Genomic DNA, 14,566 nt, shown 5'->3' with positions numbered 1-14,566 from the left:
TCAGCAGACACTGATTAATAACAGGATGAAACTTAACAGCTGATTTTAGGCTGTAACTCTGAATAAAGCCTTGTCACGGCAGGTTAGGAGTTAAGAGTAAGTTCAACTGGCCAGCTTCATGACAGAAAACTCTTGGTTCAGGCTCAACAGACGCAGCTCATCATGTAATCTTGCTTTGTGGTACAACCCTGTGATCTATGAGAGAGGTGAGCGATGTGTTTTTATTTTGGATGGACTTCCCACATTACGCATCATTTGTAGATTGATGCATGCAAAAATCATTCTCCCTGAGTTGTATTGATAGTTGATAATAACCCGCCTGAATGGTGGCTAGCCTCCCAGATGGAGGAACATAAAAATATTTACTTTCAGTATTCTGTATTTACTGACTTACCTTCATCCATGATGGTGACCGTTTCCTGAGAAATGGCGGGGCCTGCTCCCCTGACTGTTTTGGCATTCAAATAAAACTTGTAGCGTGTGCTGTGCCTGAGGTTGGACAAAGTGACTGTGGTCTCATTGGCAGACAGGGCCAGCTCCTCCACTGGACCCAGCTCATTGGAGTTATTGACTACAGGGGTGGAGGATGATGGATGGTGTAAGGATAACGGGATGAGGATGGAAGTGTAAAAGCAGTGAGATAAGTTGAGAACAGGTATGGGGAGGAGGGTTTGGGTGTAGATGGGGTTGGAGTGTCAATGATGACAAAGGTGGAAATGAAAGCGTTTGGAGGTGAAGGAATCAGGAACAGAAGACGGAGTGACAAAAGTTGATTTGTTACTTTGTGTTGTAATGTAGGCACAATAACGTTCTTGTAATGTTCTCAGACTACTTCTTTGAGGCTATCCTCTGTTTGATTATCTGCTACTGAAAGGACAAAACCAGACATGAAAAAGAAGACAAACAAAACTACAAACTACATGAATGGAGGCAATATTAACGGATCTATAAGTCTACAAGCTCAGATTATGTGTGATGGAAAAAAAAAGGCTCACCTGGCTGGTATTTGAGGGTGTAGCCTGTGATGCGTCCGTTACGGACATGAGGAGGTCTCCACTCAAGGGTCAGAGAGTCCAGGTCTGTGTTGGTGACTGACAAGGAAGTAGGAGCACCCGGCACTAAATGGAAACAGAAATTTTGAAACATTAGAGAAGCTGATCAGTGAAAACTGTAAAAGGGTCACAAATAATTTCCTAGTCAAGGGGATGTAACCTGATCCTGAGTGCATTAATTCAACCAGAATTAAATTGTTAAAGTTTACTTCAGAATAAAAATAAAGAAAAAGAATGATTTTCTTCTCCCACCTCCTTCTGGTGTCTCAAACTGCTGCGTGGGGCTGTAGGGCCCCTCCCCCTTCCCGTTAAATATCCGGACATTGAATGAGTAGAGGCTGAAGGGCTGCAGGCCGGGGAGCTTGCCGTGGCTGTGGTTCCCGCTGAAGGTCAGGATCTGCTTCTCCACGTGGTGAGGGTTGTGTTTATGAAGGCTGCGCTCTAGCCAGTAGTAAACCTACAGCACACAGTTACAGCTCACAGTGAGTGGGTTGCAAAGTGGATTGTGGAGGGTGGGATTGGTGCGTTTGTTACACATCTTTTGCGTTGTACCTTGTATCCTTTCAGGTGTCCACGGATTAATTTAGATGGCACGGGGTCCCAGTATACCTCTGCGAGAGAGCTGTTCACCACCATGGCCTGCACGTTGTCCGGAGCTGCGACCGGCACTGAACAACAGAAGAGAACAACATCTGAATACACAACAGAAGAGATTTTCACATTTTTTACTAACATAGTACTTTTATTCAGGGTCTAAGAGGTCAGTGGAACTCACAGTCCTCTCCTGAGTAGCCATGGGCGATGGCAGGCTCAGGCGCCGTTCCGTGGTCGTTCACAGCCTGAACTTTTAGTTCGAATGGAACAAATGTGGGCAATCCAGACACGACAAACTTGGAGGTGTTTGCCACAGTAGCTGCATTCCATTCGCTGCTCACCGTCTTCTGCCTCCACATGACTCTGTAGTGAAGCCCCGGACCGTTAGACTGCAGGCCCGTCAGTGGCTGCAGAGGCGAGAGGTTGAAATGTATCTTATCTTTTATTAAAGGGAACATGCACACTATGATGTTTATAGTTAATGTGCATGACAACAAAGAGGGAAAAGAGTAATACTTCTAACTCTTTTATGTTTGGTGGTATTCCCTTGACCACACTAAATGCTTCAGGATATTAAAAACAGATAGTGCAGTAAACTTTATTACCTTCCACGAGATTACAAGATTATCATGTTCTGTTCCAAATCCCTCAACACCTGTTGGGTTCTCGTCTGGAGCTGCAAGGAAATAAGAGGAAGAAAACCTTTCAATGAGGCTCAGATAAAACACAGATTTCCTACTCAGATGAGGTATTTGACAAACGCTGATGCACATACGCTCTTACTTTAAAACGCTTACTTTCAAAAGCATCTCTTTAAGATTTAAAAATGCTAATCTTGCAGAATGAACAAGCTGAAGCTCTGATTATTTCTGTATGATTAAACCACAAGGAGTCTGTACCTGCAGCTTCTGTCTTGTATGTCTTGGAGTGGAAACTGGGGCGGCTGAAACCCACAGCGTTGAGTGCGAGGACTCTGAATGTGTAGTGGGCGTAGGGTGACAGTTTGAGGTGAGCTGTCGTCCTGGTTCCAGGGACCTCTGTGAGATTATGCCAGTGACCTCTGTGGTGCAGTGAGTCTTCATACTGGATCACGAACTCTGAGCAGAACAAGAAAAAGATTCAAGTTTGTTACAGAACGTGGTTGAACATTTGGTTCTCTGTCTGATAGTGAATTTGCACGACTGAAGGAACACATGCCCTTAAGTAAACTCAGAGGCGAGAAGTTTTACTCAAATATGTCTGCGTCTGCTCCTCCAGCTGTGCTTTGAGGTGTGAAGAAAATGTTTGTTTACATCCTACCCTGCATACTGATCGGAAATCGACAACCAGACTGTGCTGCAGTAAATGTTTCTGACATTTTTATGGATGTTTGGTATTTTTATGCTGTTAGGCTGACTTCAATTTGACCTCAAGGTGAAACAGTTTTTATTGCTCACTCTTTCAAACTGCATTACTCTCTGAATGTCACCATGGGGACTAAAGTTTTGGAGATCATTATGATTTTGTTGAAATATCTCTCTGTTTTAAAAGCTACCCAAAGGAAAAATACGTTGTTAACTAGAGGGGTACCAAAGCCATTTAGTTCAAGCACTTTTATCATTTTTGGAGACTCTTTAAAGCTGGGGTTGGTATTCAGATTTAGATATACTTTCTGCTATACTGGTTAAAATGATCTTTATGTCCCGATGGCAATCAATACATAATGTGTTCCTAAAAAAGAGTAAAAAAAGTCTCTTTCTACAGCCTGAGTAAACCTGGGAAAACAAAAACCAATCCCTACCATCAGGAGCCAATTTATAAAACCAATCAAATCCCATCCTGCCATTCTTCCCGCCTCTCGCCTGTACATTTCATGTTTGTTTGTGTTTTTAACTTTTACTATGATAATGTTTTGGTGTATTCTTACCACTGAGTGAGACATGAGTTGACGTAGTGTAAAACACAAAAGATGTGCTGAGGACAAGTTTTGAATCAGTCACGACCATATGGTCGTGAAGCAGCGGCGCTCATGCATGTGAGCAGGGGCGTCGTTTTGGAGGAGCTCCGAGGGGAGGCGGGCGAGGGGTTATATGGAGTCCTGAGGAAATGCTACATTCAAATTCATGCTAGTTTTCTGTGACAACCAACCCTTGCTTTAACAGATTGTAAAATCAAATCAAATTATAACTTATTATTTTCAGGGCTTAATCTTGCCTTAATCTTGATAGGACAGCTTGAGAGAGACAGGATATGTGGAGAAAGAGAGAGAGAGAGAGAGAGAGAGAGAGAGAGAGAGAGAGAGAGAGAGAGAGAGGGGGGAATTGATCCTATGACTAGTGGGACAAGGACAGCAGCCTCTATATATGGGGCGACTGCTCTACCAACTGAGCTAAACCAATGCCCCAATCAAAGTCCCTTTTGGAGAAACTAATATCCTAGCCCCTGAACAGACCAGCTCATCTAGAGGACAGAAGCACTGAGAAAACTGTCAGAACTGGGGAAAATGTATTTAACTCAGCTTAACATGGAATCATAGTGTCTGTGATGTCAAATTGGTCCTCCTTGCAGGTTAACATCCGCATGCCTGTGCTGGTTACACGTTGCTCCATACAAGTGGTTATATGCCACTTTAACTACACTTAGCCAACATACAACTTGATTTATTATAACATTTTGGCAATAGCCATTAGCCAGATGCTAAGCAGCTTAACAGCTCAGACACAAAATATGACCAGCCTACAATAATAGGAATATAAATAATATGTTGAACCGACTTGTAATTCTGGTGCTGACTAGCGAGAGTGACACAGTTTAACCAGTAACCTAACTAAACGCACACAGCCCTTATCAGACTCTCCAATCCTTTCAACTGAAACTCATCAAGCCTGTTTCACTTATAACACAACCAGTGTGGATGAACAAATCCCAAACAGAAGACAACCACATTGACACAGATGCACACACACGAACACACACACTAAAGACATACTCTGAATAGCACTGTTATGTTCATCCCCAGGGGTCCAAGTGAGCTGCACACTCCTCTTTTTCTGGTCCGTCAGCTCGAGGTCAGTGGGGGAATCGGGTCGCTCTGAGGGAGAAACAGGACAAGCAGCGACATCAACACCTAGTCACAGTTACAGGATGTGAAGGGTTCATGCCACGAGAAGATAAACAAAAAGAAAAAAGACATTCAATTTGTTTCTGTGACAAAAAAAACATAAACAAATCCTAATTATGTTATTTTAACCAAGCACATATTTCAGTTCCTCCTCTTTTTTCTTTATGTTCTCATTCCATAATGCTGTTGGCTCAATGATACACATGCAGGCACTGTATCATGCATATGAAACGGCCGATGCTCAAGTGAGCATCTTCCATAATCACTCGGCATGAAATCGAGTCTCAGGCTCAGTGGAGAGGCTAAATTGAAGCTCATGTTTTGGAATTGTAATGATAAAGTGGAATGCATGCTTTGAATAGATGAGTGATGAGTAAATGTGAATTTGAACGGATCCCAAGAGATGCAATGAGGAGACGTTTACAGATCATCTTGGCATTCAAGTACAAGTGAGAATCACTTCCTCTTTGCAAAAATGTTCTCCTTTTGTATCATTGGTTTGATATGTTTAGAGGAAACTGATTTCTATAAAAATGCATAAAAAAAACTCTAGAAAACAAGATAATATAACTTAAAGGACGAGAAAAGCACAAGCTGGTAACTCAAAATGAAATGACAAAACAGACTAAAGCTCAAAAACAAGGCCACATCATGCTTCACTGTACAAAACCATACAACAGTCACATAAGGCCGTGTCAGCAGAGCACAGCTGAGAGCTCAGGTGTTCTGCAGATTTACCAATGACAACAGCTGGTGTCGGCGTGGCCTCTGCCAGGTAGGAGGGCGGGAGTGAAACAGGGAGTGTAGTGGTCAGTCAGCCGTAAGAAAACAAAGAAGATTATCTGGCTCGCTCAGAAGGTAACAATCAAATATTCATGCTGCTGACACGATAGCTGACTAAATCCTCTACTAAGTCAACTCTCAGGCAATTAACCTTCAAGTGCTGACAGGAAATCTGATCTGTGAGTTATTTCACTTTCCTGGGAAGACCTTTAATAATTTGTGAGCTTGTGTTATGAGTCAGTGAAATTGAGCTTCCTAGAAGATAAACGTACCGACGACGGTGAGCTCAGCGCTGGCTGAATCATGGTCCAGCGTGGTGTTCATGATGCAGGTGTACACGCCTGCGTCGATCTCTGTCACTTCAGTGATGGTGAGGCTGTCCGAGTCAACAATAAATCTGTGAAGAAAAGCATCGACACAAACAGTTCAGCACGTTGCCTGGTTGTATCTGTTTTTCAGTTATTTTTCCAATCTATCCCCCAGAAAGAGAAAAAAACAGAGACAAACATACACCACTAACAAAGCTTGTTATGATCTAATTTCAAGCAGCTTATTTAATGTAGGCTAAATCCATTACAGCTGATGTAGAGAGACAGTAAACAAGGGGTTAATGGTCTAGGATCTGGGATGCCTCCACACAGCTCTGACCTCTCATCATCAGGCAGCTCTCCGTCATCTTTGAGCCACGTCATGGTGGGGACAAGTGAGGGGTCGTGTTTCACTTTACACTGAAACACAGCAGACCGGCCCCTCTGGACCACCTTGTACTCTGGCTGCTTCAGGATCCGGGTGGGCTCTGATGGGTGAGGGGGAGAAGGCTGGGTTAAAGTTAAGTGACCATATTAAATCATTTTAAAAAATCGCATCCTTGGTGTGGGAAAAGTGACTTGAAATTAATGGTTCATTTTAGAGATGCAGCTACTCTTTGCTGCACAAAAACATCATTTTTTCTTTGCATGATTTCAAGCTCCTGTTAGGATATTTGATCTGGTTATGAAACAGGTTGAAACTTATGCTTAAGTCCCTATATGACCTAAAAAAGGAAACCACACCATCAACAACAAGTCTGATTATTTATATTTTATCATTTGTAATGGGGATTGAGCTTGAACTAAGGCATACATACTGTATAGCAGTGTACTGCTTCTATTAAATTGGAGTAGATCATGATGCATGTTTATTTTTTTTCTCATTGCGTTTTTTTAATTTAATTTTTATTATTTTGAACTGTGGGTTTTGGTTTTAATTATTATTAGTTAAATGTGTTTATTTGAATCTATCTGTTCATTTATATTATTATTTCATTTATATATTGTTTCATGTAAAAAAATGAGATATCTGATTTTCACCCAAATGTGATAAGTCTTATGTAAAAATCAATAAAATATTAATTACAAAAAATATATTTTATCATTTGTAATGCCTGAAACTGCTGCCACCAGGTAGGTGTCAGATGAAAATGGACTTTTTTGACATTTTCCATGCTAAAGCTATCTCGATAAAAGAAACATTTGAGTGCTCGAGAAAGCCAGATGAGGTTATTTTTTTCCATACAGAAGAAAACCCACCCCTAAATGCAGGTTCAGATCAGCTAAGGTATAAGACATACCGCTTTGTCAACAGAAGGTGCCAAAATCCATACAAACTGAAAGTTCATCACAGGCGCTTCAGGCATCAAGTTGACAAAATGGTACAGATACTAACAAATGCTTAACAAAAGTCATAGAACAACAAAAATATACATTTTATCAAATTTGGAATAAGTGGATTCAGTTTATAGATCCAGTGCGAGCGGATTTTGTATGACTCCACCAACAAGGTAGTAACCTTCCGCCATCCCTAGAGAATAGTTATATATCTGATGGTTTGTGTAATGGATGTATGCAGGAAAATGAGTGTTGATTACTGACTGAAGAGGTGAGGATTAATGTATATGTATGTGTTTAAATGTCAAGAGTATAAACCAATGCCTCCATCTGAAACCTGGAAAGGTGGAGGCCAGAAACATTTCAGGACTGAGTGGCTATGTGGACATACTATTTCTCTCTATGCATACGCATATAAAAGACTGGAAAAGGATGAATACAATTATCGAAGTGTTGTAAATTTTGTATTGTTACCCTCTCCAAATAAAAATATAACTAAAAAAAAAAGAACAACAAAAATAGGTCACAAAATGCTTCTTTTGGGACTGAAAGTCAAACATTAAAGCATTTGATTTTAAAGGGAGTTTAGAAAAGCTGTGATTTGAAAGCTGTAACAAGAAAACAACCTTTAATTTATCTTCCTTTGTTCCTTATCTTGTGGGTGTTACATTTAAGTGCAGATCTTTCTGGTAATTATTATTTACATGGTGCGTTCTCTAAAGAGAGAACTCACATTTGCTCCACTTTGTGTTTAAATGTGTTAATGGATATGTCAGCCTGTTAACATCAACAACAATCCCTCCCAAAGACATCTTTATGTGTTTATTTCTTTGCTGTTTTTTGATCATGGGTGAACCGTAGATTGAGGATTGTTTGATATTTTTTATCTGGATACCAAAAAAACACCGAAAATGCTCTGTGTGATTCACCTTTGACCTCCAGGTACACGTGGTTCTCTTCTTTCCCCAGTAAGTTCCTGGCCACGCAGGTGTACTTTCCACTGTTGTGTGCCTGAGCTGTGTGAATCTCTAAAGTGCCGTTGTCATGAAGGATGTAAGGGTCTCCATCCAGGGTGCTGGAGCGACTGTCTTTGAACCTGAGGCAGAGAGGCAGCCGCTGTTAGAGAAGAATAACTCCTAACCTTCCTGTGTTCAAAGGTCGTTAACTCACCAGGTAATTTTCGGGATGGGTGACCCGAAGGAGGAGCAGTCGATCAGAGCTTTGTGGTTTTTGATGATCTGGTAGACTTTGTTGGCCGGAGTCAGCACTCTGGGCGGCTCGGCTGCAGTGAGACAGCAGCCATTATTGCTGTGTTATGAAGCTCCAAAAATCAATGTAAATGGAACACAGCATTCTGGATGAAAAGATGGAGCCTGGGTAATGAACTTACAGAGCACATTGACGAAGGCGTTGGACAGAAGATAGCCGTAGGCGTTGGAGACGTTACACTGATAGACGGCGCTCGATCCGGTCTGAACATCCGTGAAGATGATGGTGTCGTCCTCCACCTTCCTGCTCAGATCCTTTGGTGAATCTGTTCATGGAAAACAGAGGTTACAGATGCTACCTCAGCTCTCTCTGACTTCTTTACATATAGTATAGTTCAGCACCTGTAAGGTCAAACATGTATTCTTAATTTTGATGCTTTAACTTATTTTAATAACACATATTTTATTGTTGGTGTGCATTAGTCTCTGTTTTAGTCTTTATTTTATTTTATTATATTTTTATTATTTTTATTTTTATTAGTACTATTTTTATTATTATAATTATTATTATTTTCCCCTAATATGTCTTGCCATTGTTTTATTTCTGCTTCTTTCTTGCTTTTCAATCGCTGTAAAGCACTTTGGGTTGCATTTGATTTGTATGAAAGGTGCTATATAAATAAAGCTTGATTGATTGATTGATGGAAACACACTGACTGGAACTTCCTGAGTCCAAGGATCATGGATACCTTGATGGTACATACTACTTCTGGCATGTGGCATTGAAAGGTTGATCAGATCTTTTGTCTGCATTGAAATCACTATTTGGATGTCTACGATTGATTATTTTCCTTTACAGTTCTCTTGTGGTTGCTCTCGTAAGAACTAGTTTAAAATTTGGGAGCTGAGCTTAGCATAAAGACTTTGTACGGGGGAAAAAAACTTTTTATTCTCTATTAAAGGATTATGAAATCACCTCCGAGGCTCTCTTGCTTAAACATTAGGTCTTATTTATTTCACCCCTAAGTTTAGAAGTTAAAAATGTTTGTTTTTTCATCATGGAGTATTTCTCTGGTGGAGCAAGTGAGTTCCTAGAATTTGTCCTCTAGACATCTGAGTACCTAACAGTAAAAATATTGGTCTTAAATGTTGAAAATGTTGAAGTACTACAGAGTCCAAGTCAAACAGTGATGTAGCTTAGCTTGTATCTACATATCAAATAAAAAGAAATAAGGTTAAGGAGTACAATTTTTTCAAAGCCTGACTGAGAGATACTGAAAAGTCTTGTTTTTGTATTGGCGTAAAGTTCAGGGTTGTAGATAAGATCTTAAAAAGCTTTGCAGAACCACTATATGTACAAAAATGAATCTCAAATCATCAAAACAAACATATCCTGCTTATATGACAAAGAACTGGGAGGCTAGCAGTGTGAGTTTTCAGTGGACTCACTCTCTATAGGGATGCCATTCATCGCCCAGCTGATGAAGGGCTTGGGCGTGCCACTGGCCCTGCAGGTCAGCACCCCGTTCTCTCCCGGCGCGAGAACAAGGTTTCTGGGCGCTCCGCTGATCCAATATGGAGCGGCTGAAAATAGACCAGAGTGCGGCAGCAGGTTGGAGAATTAATCACTGAACACGCCGCCCTGTTGGCATCTGTGCATAAATCAATTATGAGACAGAGGGAGGATGAAGAGACAAGAGAGGGAGCCAATGAACCACTGTCCTGATGAGATTCTGATTGCAGACAAACCTTTGACCATGATGTGGATGTTGTGGTGCACAGTGCCGAGCTTGTTCCGGGCGGTGCAGCGATAATCTCCCGCGTCTGATTCGGACACGTTCACAATACGAAGGGTCCTCTGGTAGTGCAGGAAGGACGTGCGCTTAGCGGGGAGCTCGCCGCTCACTTTGGTCCAGGAGACATCCGGGGTGGGCCTGGAGTCAGAGGGAGACAGACATGAGGAGACAAAGAGCGATGATGACACTTGAGCAGGTGGGCACTGGAGGGCTTTGAGAGCTGCAGCAGATTATTTCACTTACAGTCCTTCGGCGATGCACTCCATCTCCAGCACCTGTCCTCTCAGCACGGTCTTGGTGCTGGAGGGGCCAGATGGGACGAGGAAGGTTGGCTTCCTCTCATCTGCTGGGTCGTCTGCAGTCACACACACAGACACACGGATTCATAGAGAAAAAAATATTCAGGCCCTTCATAATGAAAACCCTTCCTTGTTCTATTCTGTGGTGTAATGAAACCTCTCCTACAAGTCAAGCCACTTCACTGCACACCACAGTTCTAATGTTTTATGGCTGGATGTAAATTTGATAGTCATTTCATTTTATTGCACTGCTTTCTGCGGCTGTTTATTCAAATTAACTTCCCTCTAGGGTTATAATAAACATTAACATGAACCTGACATGATAAATAGAGGGAGGAAGCATGCTTTCAGATGTCTGACTGAAACATCTGACTACATGTTTACAAAAGTAAACATAATGATAACTTAACTCACTGGCATTAGAACAGTTTTATGAGGATGTAACTGCCTGCATTTTACATGTTTACTCATCCGGTGTGTGTGTTTTAGATACAGAGATAAACTAAAGTCTACTGAGGAATGAGAAATCAAATGAGACGATAATGATTGATGGCAAAGAGGGGAATCACTGGATAGTTGTTGCTATAAAATCAGTGAGCACAGCAGAGAAAAAGCGATGTTAAGAAAAACAGACTGCTGTTTGACAGAGGAAAGCCGTTAAAAAGGAGGATTTTAACATATTAATGCGTTAGATCAAGATCAGATTAAATTTCTAATGAGTCTAATTGAAAGGAAGTCTTGATTTCAAATATGTTCAGATGTCTTGTCATCTCTAAATGTACAAAAACAGCTTATCAAATATCGAAATCCCCATGCTGTTACCGTTTAAAATGAAGGGAATGATTAGTAATCAAAAGGGTTATTAATGGATAGAGCAGGAGCAGAGGAGGGAAGGAAAATCAGCTGTGATTTTTGGATCTCAGGGTTAGTGTACAGGGGTAGAAGTTGGAGTCTGATGTGTTATGTTTAGGGGTAAACACTAGAGGGTGCCAGATATCACCCCAGAGAGAAGCTTTTTTGGGTTGTTGGATTAAAGGTTGAGTGTTAGTGGGTAAAAAAATCAACAGTTCGGAGTTCTAGTTTGAGGCGGGGAGGGGTGAACACTAGAGGGTGCCAAAACTCACCACTAAATAAATCAGTTTCATTGTAAAAAGCTGCCATTGTGTCATTGATTGCATCCACTGTAACAACAGAAAGAAAATCAAACATGGCACATGAGAAATCACATGAGAAATAAAAACAACTTAACATGAGAGTCAAAGTAAATGTGCAAAATCAAAACCTTAAATGAGGAATGAGAGAAATAAGAGGGTTGGAGAAAAAAAAACAGTCTGTCGTCATGTCAGTTGTAAACCCTGGACTAGATGAGAGCCGTCTTTGTTGTTGCTGGAGAGTGCGTATGCAGAAGTTACTAAATGAACGGCTGTCAGGCAGATAGAGCCGGGGGCAATAAGAGCTCTGACAATCTGTCTTTTCAGGGAGATGACGACCGCTGGCGTCTCAGAGGATGGCATCACTGATAGGAAATGCTGCATCCCTCCTACGCACTCGTGCTAACACACAGCTCTGTAAGTGAGCTCACTCTCATGCGGACGCAGCATTACACAATAGCTCAGTCACTCACTCACTCACTCAATTCCATGTGCTCATTACACCTCCAGTCCATTTGACTTCCTGTATCTTCATCTCACACACACACACACACACACACACACACACACACACACACACACACACACACACACACACACACACACTGGGTCAGACTTACGGCTGAGGACCTTGACGCTGATTGGTTGTTTCTGCTGGATGGTTTGTGTGTACGGGAAGCGGGCGTAGCAGATGTAGTCGTTCCTGGAATCCTCTTGGAGCACATTAGAGAAGTAAAGGTCTCCGTTGAGGGACTGGGACACTCTGTTGCTCTGAGGGAGCCTCTGGAAGTCTGCAATGTACAGTGAATGAGATCCATTGAAGAATACAACAACTTTAATACTTGTTACTGTACGCACTTCTCTCTGTAAAGACAAGGCTCACTCAGTGTTAATGAAAGATTTTTGACATAGTTTTATAGTTGCTTTTATAAGTGTAGGAGCCATGAAGGAGTGTTTATTGTATCTTAATTTCTGAGGTTTAGGGTAGTTTATTATTTCATATTTTTGTTGTTTTTTTACGATATGGTTTATGGTGGGGTCAGTTAATTAGGTTATTTACAGGTCATGTGTGAGGGGCGGGGATATTCTGTTCATTTAGGCCGCCTGTTTTCTTTTGTTTGGAGGTAGAGAGAGAGGGTGAGCTGGGTCTCCATACTTTTTGTTGACCGCTTATTTACCGCTTATTATCACTATTTTCTTTTGTGTGCTTTATCATGAGTTGATTATCCTTTTTTCGTTAATAAAAGGTTTACACACTTTAACTAGGCCCAATCTCAGCCTCACAGCGGCTTCTGGCTCTTCGTAGTCACTACAATAAGTCTTGATTCATAGTCCCAAACTTTAGATCTCTTCACACATTCAGTCGTCCTCACAAGCAACCAACAAATAGATTCCTGCGTTCCTTGGAATTCAGTTTCATTCAAAAACTTTTTTAGACAACTGATGTGTGTTTGTGCAACTCTGATCTGACTTAAATGAAATAAGATGATTCCAAATCTAATGTTACTTAAGAGCAAGGAGAGAGAGTCAAAAGCAAAATTGTTAAATTCCAACACCTGATTTTTCGAGTTTTGAAAAACAATGAACTGGCTACTTAGTAGAGCAGGGTTTGATCTCCATCTTTGTCACAGAATGAGATGTCTTAGAACCTACATGATCCAAACTGTATCTTGAAATTGTTAGGTTTGTTCTCAAATTCACAACAAGGCTGATTAAATAACTTTAAAGACAGAAAGTTTTTAGATTTTTAAAGGAAAACTAAATGTAGCTCTGGCAAAAGTTCAGACAGAAAGACTATAAAAGCAATCATAGCGTACGTTTAACTGTCCTCTCCCTCGTTCAATAGCTCACCCGCTTCCAGCTGCATTGGTTAATCAGCGGTGGCTGTCATCCAAAAGCTCAGTGGCACGCCCTTATCGCCAGCCTATCAACTTTCTGCTGTCTTTTTAAATGCCTCTCTCTCTCTCCAGTTAGGTCCTTCTAGCATTGATGATTCGCACCCCTCCACCACCCCATCTCCACCTGGTCTCTGCAAGTCTTCAATTCCTAGGATTCATCAACCACCACCACCAGTGTCTGGACTCTAGGGGGATTTCTTTTGCTGCCAAATTCACACATCCTATGCTCACAAAATTATCCCCATAGAGTCCTTACGCCAAAGATTTCTGTCAAGTTTCATTATTCATTAAGTTGTAATAAATAACTGTTAATATTCAAATTGTGTCTCTCCTGATTAAAATACTGTACAAGTGAAAGCTAAACAGAAACTTAATAAACATCCCAGTAGATTACTTCTGAAAATGATTCTCATTCTTAGTCATTTGAAGGCCAAGAATGAAATCTTAATCTTCACTCTTAAAAGACAACAGGATGAGATTTTGGCCTCTTGCTCCTTGTTAGCCAGGCACCTTATTTAGCTGAGGTGGAAGGACCCTCTTCCCCCTAAACACTCTCACTGGATCAAAGAGATTATGCAATATATTAAGCTGCACAAGAAAGGAGACTCTCTTCAAGGGTCTACTCTAAGACTCTAGTAGCCTTTTTCAGACTTGTTGAAAAGATGGGAGCAGACAATGAAACTCCATTACATATGTCTTTTTCCCTCTGTGACAGCTCTGGGTGTTGACTGATAATGATGTGTGATGATGGACATTAGCCTCATGGGGTGTATCTTGTAGGTGGGTTTAAGGGTTGGGTTTTTATTATTTTTTTCTCTTTTTTCTTCTCTATTTTGATGCCGTAGAATATACCACATGCCATTTATTTTTTTAATCTTCAATTAGGGAGACATTGTTTAAACAAGAACACTACTAACACATGTACAGGGAGAAAAATCACCAAAGATGAAGGGTACTGCTTTGTCGACACAAGAATCACACAAATAGAAGCTTCTCACAGCAGCTTTAAGTTGATAAAATCAATGTTATCTGCATATTT

At 41.0% G+C, this 14,566-nt stretch overlaps 1 protein-coding gene across 2 annotated transcripts in view; it reads right to left on the bottom strand.

The window, feature by feature from the left end:
- Nucleotides 1-14,566, bottom strand: part of LOC117814850 (neuronal cell adhesion molecule-like) — a 94,906-nt gene that overhangs the window by 11,053 nt on the left and 69,287 nt on the right. Inside the window, exons 8-25 of one of the 2 annotated variants that reach the window (XM_034686398.1) lie at nucleotides 12,250-12,420; nucleotides 11,603-11,659; nucleotides 10,423-10,534; nucleotides 10,133-10,317; nucleotides 9,833-9,967; nucleotides 8,566-8,709; nucleotides 8,346-8,457; nucleotides 8,105-8,271; nucleotides 6,178-6,325; nucleotides 5,802-5,926; nucleotides 4,615-4,716; nucleotides 2,546-2,743; nucleotides 2,252-2,322; nucleotides 1,828-2,053; nucleotides 1,605-1,720; nucleotides 1,305-1,509; nucleotides 996-1,118; nucleotides 395-571 (exon numbers count right to left, since the gene is read on the bottom strand). In XM_034686398.1, the coding sequence (XP_034542289.1) occupies nucleotides 395-571; nucleotides 996-1,118; nucleotides 1,305-1,509; nucleotides 1,605-1,720; nucleotides 1,828-2,053; nucleotides 2,252-2,322; nucleotides 2,546-2,743; nucleotides 4,615-4,716; nucleotides 5,802-5,926; nucleotides 6,178-6,325; nucleotides 8,105-8,271; nucleotides 8,346-8,457; nucleotides 8,566-8,709; nucleotides 9,833-9,967; nucleotides 10,133-10,317; nucleotides 10,423-10,534; nucleotides 11,603-11,659; nucleotides 12,250-12,420 (2,574 nt within the window). The remainder of the gene's footprint in view (nucleotides 1-394; nucleotides 572-995; nucleotides 1,119-1,304; nucleotides 1,510-1,604; nucleotides 1,721-1,827; nucleotides 2,054-2,251; nucleotides 2,323-2,545; nucleotides 2,744-4,614; nucleotides 4,717-5,801; nucleotides 5,927-6,177; nucleotides 6,326-8,104; nucleotides 8,272-8,345; nucleotides 8,458-8,565; nucleotides 8,710-9,832; nucleotides 9,968-10,132; nucleotides 10,318-10,422; nucleotides 10,535-11,602; nucleotides 11,660-12,249; nucleotides 12,421-14,566) is intronic. The other variant, XM_034686399.1, reaches the window with a different exon arrangement.

This window comes from Notolabrus celidotus, chromosome 6 (genome assembly GCF_009762535.1).
Source record: "Notolabrus celidotus isolate fNotCel1 chromosome 6, fNotCel1.pri, whole genome shotgun sequence".
Classification (NCBI taxonomy): domain Eukaryota; kingdom Metazoa; phylum Chordata; class Actinopteri; order Labriformes; family Labridae; genus Notolabrus; species Notolabrus celidotus.
This window is presented reverse-complemented; position numbering and strand designations above follow the sequence as displayed.